Raw genomic sequence first — 6,056 nt, forward strand, 5'->3', positions numbered from 1 at the left:
AAGTTGAATCGCGGGACCTAGCATTAGTGCATCATGTTCTGGCTGGATGTACGGTGCTTTGTAGGTCTAATCAATTAGGCGCTTTCTTCATTAGAGACTTCACCAGTTTAATTTAATCGATGTCATTCTCATAGTTCCATGATTTTTTTGTGGACTAATAATGCAGCTAAAGTTTTGTTGTTGAGCAGATAATCGTTTCAATGTTAATTTATTGCTAATTTAATTTATAAATCTGTCTTCGCTTTGGCATTTCAGAAGCACAGCAGTTGCACGACATCTTGGTGTTACAGGGTTTTGTTCTATCATCTATGGAAGCAAACTTGGTAAATGGTAACGACGGCGAGCCAGTGAGTCCCAATGGTCAAATTTTAAGTACGTCTCCTCTGTCCTTATGCGTCCAAGTGATCTTTGAGCTGGAGCAACCTATTGATGTGTTCGGAATGAAGAAAGCCATACAGGACATTCTTCTGCCGTCCAACCTCCGTTTTTGCTGCACAATGGTATGTAGTGTCAGCATAACATTTTATTATTTTTATTCATATTATCTTCATATAATCATCAACTCGTGAAACAATCGGAACATCAAATAGATCATTTATGATATTGCTATCAAGATTCAACTGTGTAGTTTTTGAGTTCAATTCTTTCATACATGTTTGAAGTTAAACGGGTTTGACCTTGGAGGAAAATCCATGGTTAAGCATGCTTAAGTTGGAGTAGTACTAGGATGGGTGACCTCCAGGGAAGGCCCAATGCTCCACCTCTGTGAGCATCAGCTTGAGTGCTAAGTGGACCATTCATTATTATGAGAAATGGGTTCCTGTATACCACTATTCATAAAATATGGATCAATGAGTTTGACTCAAAACTACACAGTTGAATCCTGATAGCAATATCATAATTTGAACCCTAACAGCAATATGTTTCAATGAATTTGACTTAGAAATTACATAGTTGAATCCAGATAATTATATCATAATTCGACTTGATGTGAAAAATATATCATACTTATCAATCAAATAAATCATTAATAATTAAGAGAGATTGTCATTAATCATTATTTATGAATTATGTATGAGATTTCCACAGTTGATGATGTCGTTCTTGTTTAATGGTAGAGCGAGGACAGCCATGGAGTTCTTCGTTGGGTGAAAACTGAAGTGAACGTGGATGATCATGTGATTATTCCACATTTTCCTCCAAGCCAAACAGAATATGATGAATTGGTGAATGATTATATTTGTAACATACACCTTACTCCCCTTTCTAAGAATCGGCCCCTGTGGCAGTTCCACTTTGTCAACTACAATACAAGCAAGGCGAGAGCCACAATGATCATAAATATGCACCATTCTTTAGGCGATGGTATTTCTCTCATGTCGTTAGTCTGTTGCTGTCTCACCAGAGCAGAAGATCCAGATCTTCCCCTCACCTTTCCTTATTCCAAATCTCTGCCTCACAAACCATATTATTCATGGTTTTCGGCCAAGTTTATGTATTACATGTTGCGGAGGCTATTTGTGTTCTTGCTTGTTTTGTGGTACACTGTTTCTGATTTGATTAGCACCTCACTGAGAATGATGTATATGAACGATAGCAAGATACCCATTCGAGGACCTCCTGGGGTGGAGATGCTGCCTAAAGTTATGAGCCATGTCACCTTCCCCATGGAAGACTTCACAAAGATAAAGACTTCCATCGGCGGAGTAAATTTTTTCATCTGACCCTCATTCATATCTACTCTTTCTAATTCCTTCATTTCATATCTACTCTTTCTAACTCTGTCTAACATGTTTTGCAGACGGTGAATGATGTAATAATGGGTGTAATATTCTACGGTTTTCAACGATACCTACAAATTACTCATTCTCATGTTGAGATTTGCAACAATGGATATATTCAAAATTATAATTGTGATTGTGACTCCTTATAACTCGTGATTTTCGGTGCAGGAGGAAACAGTGGGGAAATGAAAAAGTCAAGAGTAACAGGGCTTGTTGCAATCAATACAAGAGTTTCGTCAGGATTGAAGGTTGCACGCAGTCTGCCTCTCTTCTATAAGGATTTAGGATACAATGTGACTCAAACTATTAAAAATATCTAATTGCCGTTTGTATTATGGGTTTTTTACAGGATATAAAAGAAATGACGAAACCTGAAACTGAAACACCGTGGGGAAACCGTTTTGGGCTGTTGCACGTACCCATGCCCACAGGTAATGCGGAGAGCCCATCGGATTTCGTGCGAAGAGCAAAAAAAATCTTAGACCGGAAGAAAATGTCACTTGAAGTGTCCGTTTTCACTCGACTAATGGGCTACCTGAGTCGACAGGTATGCACATTCATTGCTTTGAAGTCCAGTCTAGTCTAGAATTACAGCTTTCATAATTATGTATTGCAGGCGTCTGCTATTTGTATGTATAACACTGTGGCAAAGGCAACGCTAACAATATCGAATCTGATCGGGCCGATGGAGAAGATAGCCGTAAATCAAATTCCGGTGAAGAACATGTTTTTCTCAATATCCGGTTTGCCTCAGGTAAGTAATAAAAGAGATAGACTCGAATACTGTTTACACCTTTAGCTATCCATTCATTTTCAAAGAAGATAAGTTTAAAGTGTAATGTGAAGATGTGTGGGGTTTTAAAGACGCTTGTTTTGACGGTGGTGAGCTACATGGGAAGCATAAGGTTGCAAGTGATTGGTGTGAAAGGTTACGTAAACAGCGATAGTTTGGCCGACTGTTTTGCTGAGTCCTTTGCAGAGATCAAGGAGGCCTGTAATAATAATCAATAGTATAGTCCTTACGTACTACTTTCAAGAAACGACGTCATCAAAGTACAAGGTTATCTTGTCATGCACTTAATATAGACTGCAAATATCTTAACAATTAATTAACAGGCCGGGCTTGAAGTACACTTTATTTGAATGGATGATGACTATCGGTAGTTTTCAATCTAAATAATGCATGTTGTTCATCAGAACTTTCATCTTTTCTTCTTGATGCCTTGTGATGAGCGTGTTTGGTAAATATAGAATGCAATAGATTTTCTTATCCCTTCCATCTGCTTCTATTTGCAACTTTGAAGATAGTAGAAAACAAATTGGTTTTATTCTGTCATCTGAATTTTTTTGTTTTGTTTCATATTAGTTAGTTATTAAAGCTTATGATTTTGTTTGTTCAATTATATGCTTCATTTAAGTTCTAATATTTTAACTAGATGTAAATATATCATTTTTTTTAAGGTTAAGATATCTAGGTTACAATTAAATGGTAGGGATATGTTTTATTGGAAGTTTAAATGGAAGTTATTTTTGAAACAATTGTATGAAACCCTAGTCTATTATTTATTCTTTCAAAATTTTAAAGATTCCTCTTAGAGCACCTTTTAGAAAAATATACCACTAATTTTTGTAAATTTATTCAAAAAGTTATGCTTGGTCTTATGTAAAATAGTACCAAAATGATGTCATTTTTGACCTTGTCAAGTCATACTCTTTTTACCAAACTTAAGAAACTTATTATTCACCCTTTTAAGTTTCTCTAGATGAGGAGGAGCTAACATTGCTTCTTGTATTTTCCCAAGAGCATCTCAGACTCCTCAATTGAATTTTATTATATAGCTTCTCTTAACACAAGTGTGAAGTCTTCAAAGTCTTTATCTTCCTATAGTCATTCAAACTTGATCATTTCTTCATTCCCTTTAAAGTATGTCCTAATACCTTTAATAACATTACCATAAATAAGATCTCTAACAATTAACAAAATAGTAACAAGAAGAAAAGTTGCTCTAACATAATCTCCCATGGCATACAATGGCTCTTGCATTGCACTTTCTTTAGTAATAGGTGTATATACATATACACAATACTAGAGTTGACCAACATGATCCCAAGTCAATCAATATTCTTCTCCAAAGCAAAAATAACAATCGTGCTATTGATGCATCTTCTTTAAAAATTCTATAGCTTCATCCAATTTATTTGCCAAATACATCAACTGGAGAGTTTCAAAAGCCTTTACAATATATCCTTGTTCTCATATCCTACCATCATGGTGTCTATGAGATCACATTTCTTTAAGTAAATTTGTCAAATGGTTCCCATGTCATGTATATTTAAATCCACATTTTGCAGACATGTCTACCAATATTCAAATGGATCTGTGCTAATCATATGCTTCTCCTATTTGTCGATTCCCATGGAAACAATTGACTTGTAGTCACCTAATTTGAAGTCTTGAAAGTGCTACCTGATTTTTTTTGAATGATAATGGTGGGTGTGCACTCATCATATTTATATTTTTTTTTTATTATTAACAATTTCATATCTCTATAAAGGTCATCCTCCAAAATATCAATTGCATCTTATTGCAAACAATTCACCTTAGAGAACAAGGCCATACAAGGGAACAAATAACTACAATTTTCTTTTAACCAATATTTCTAGTTTAGGAATGTTCATCAACTAACATTTGATTAAGAGTGCAAAGGTTAGGTTTGAGTGTACTCCATAATTGTTGCAACATAGCCTCCTACATTTTTGCTAGAGCTATGGTACTATCTTAAAGTTGATGAGGGATGATTTTGGATCACATTCTTCAAATTTTTAGCATGGATCATGCTCAATTGTATCCTAATCTCACTTTTCATTATGTAGAAACACATACTAGTGTTTTTTTCTTCACTTGGTTAACCTTGGGTGAGGCTATGGGTTTGCTTCGACACAAGAAGGGATAAGTTTGTGCTATGTTGTTATGATCTATAAACATAGCTCATTACTAAGTGTACTCCATAATTGTAGGGAGATTTAAAACCTAGGATATTGTTTCTATGAAAGACCCCTACCCCTACAACAAATGCAATGGACTAGTATTAACCTTTTGTATGCATAGTTATAATCCATGATCAATCTTGAAATTAAATATAATGGTAAAGGTATTTTTTAGGTTATTTTCATGTGAGACACCAATTTAGTTTATAGAACCTTTTTATGGAATGTCACAATTGAATTATTATTTATTTATCTTGTGTATTTTCATATTATATGTGCATAACCTACCTCAATCTAGATTTGAACCCATGCCTTAATATCATATGTGATCTTTAGCATTAGTTCTAGGCATCCTAAACAAGTTCTTGTTAGTTCATAAACACCATGAGTACAATCGTCATTAAATGTTTTTGGGCATATTTCTCAATTTTAGTACATGTGTATATGATAACTCTAGCTGAAATTTAATGAAAATATTTAAATGTTTTATTATGTTTAAATATTCCCATTAGAGGTTAATGAATTGATTATCTCTGCCTTTTTGATATGTCCGGGGAATCATCAACTATGGGATTCATTATTTAGTAGGATGTACTTTGAAACTCATTGTCTACACTAATTCTAATTGGGTTGGCAATAACATTGATCACAAGTCCACTTCAAGATATGTCCTTAGTTTGTGATACAACCCCATTTGTTGGTCAAGAAAGAAGCAACATGTCATTGCTTTGTCATCAACAGAGGTCGAATATAGAGGTGCAATCATTGTTACAATTCAAGTCATTTGGCTATAGAACTTCCTAACTGAGCTAGGTATCCTCTTTCCTTGTTTGTCTATCATTTGACTCGCAAAAATCAAAGTACACTGAAGTTTTACAAAAGATCCTATACAATGACAACATACCAAACATATTGAGATCCACATGCACTACATCTGAGGTTTGATCCATGATAGGTTCATCGACTTGCAATATTGTCCTGCTCCTAAACAAACTACTAACATCTTCATGAAGACTTTCACTGAGCAGAAATTTTACTTTTTTCAATACCTTTTTGGAGTGAAAGACACTGCAACATAGTAGCTACCATGTATAGGATAAGTGCACAAAGATGGTGGTAAAAAAGGGGGGTATAAGTGGACACTTTTTTTTTCTGAAATCAGGTGAACCTGAACTTGGAGGCAAAATTTGAAAGTCATCCACTCAAGATATGAAGATAATCAAAGAACAAATATTGTAGTACTCTGAATCTAGTTTCCAAACTACTAAACTTTTTCAAAATTGG

General features: G+C 34.7%; 1 protein-coding gene across 2 annotated transcripts; it reads left to right on the forward strand.

Moving 5' to 3' along the window:
* The first annotated feature begins 248 nt into the window (after nucleotides 1–248).
* On the forward strand, nucleotides 249–2,928 carry LOC131073804 (wax ester synthase/diacylglycerol acyltransferase 6). Of its 2 annotated transcripts, none has more exons than XM_059207245.1 (6): nucleotides 249–500; nucleotides 1,119–1,706; nucleotides 1,802–2,032; nucleotides 2,134–2,331; nucleotides 2,401–2,538; nucleotides 2,649–2,928. In XM_059207245.1, the coding sequence occupies exons 3-6, from the start codon at nucleotides 1,970–1,972 to the stop codon at nucleotides 2,793–2,795; spliced, it is 546 nt and encodes a 181-aa protein (XP_059063228.1). In that variant the 5' UTR covers nucleotides 249–500; nucleotides 1,119–1,706; nucleotides 1,802–1,969; the 3' UTR covers nucleotides 2,796–2,928. Both variants share the same exon structure in this region; 1 of them encodes a protein (XP_059063228.1).
* Nucleotides 2,929–6,056: the final 3,128 nt, after the last annotated feature.

This window comes from Cryptomeria japonica, chromosome 1, assembly GCF_030272615.1.
Source record: "Cryptomeria japonica chromosome 1, Sugi_1.0, whole genome shotgun sequence".
Lineage (NCBI taxonomy): Eukaryota > Viridiplantae > Streptophyta > Pinopsida > Cupressales > Cupressaceae > Cryptomeria > Cryptomeria japonica.

Bases quoted from the DNA above. Each gene is read 5' to 3' on its own strand.
- LOC131073804 (XM_059207245.1), top strand. From the start codon at position 1,970: ATGAAAAAGTCAAGAGTAACAGGGCTTGTTGCAATCAATACAAGAGTT. The intron at 2,332-2,400 runs GTATGCACATTC...TATGTATTGCAG, and splicing joins TGGGCTACCTGAGTCGACAG to GCGTCTGCTATTTGTATGTA. The intron at 2,539-2,648 runs GTAAGTAATAAA...GGGGTTTTAAAG, and splicing joins CAATATCCGGTTTGCCTCAG to ACGCTTGTTTTGACGGTGGT.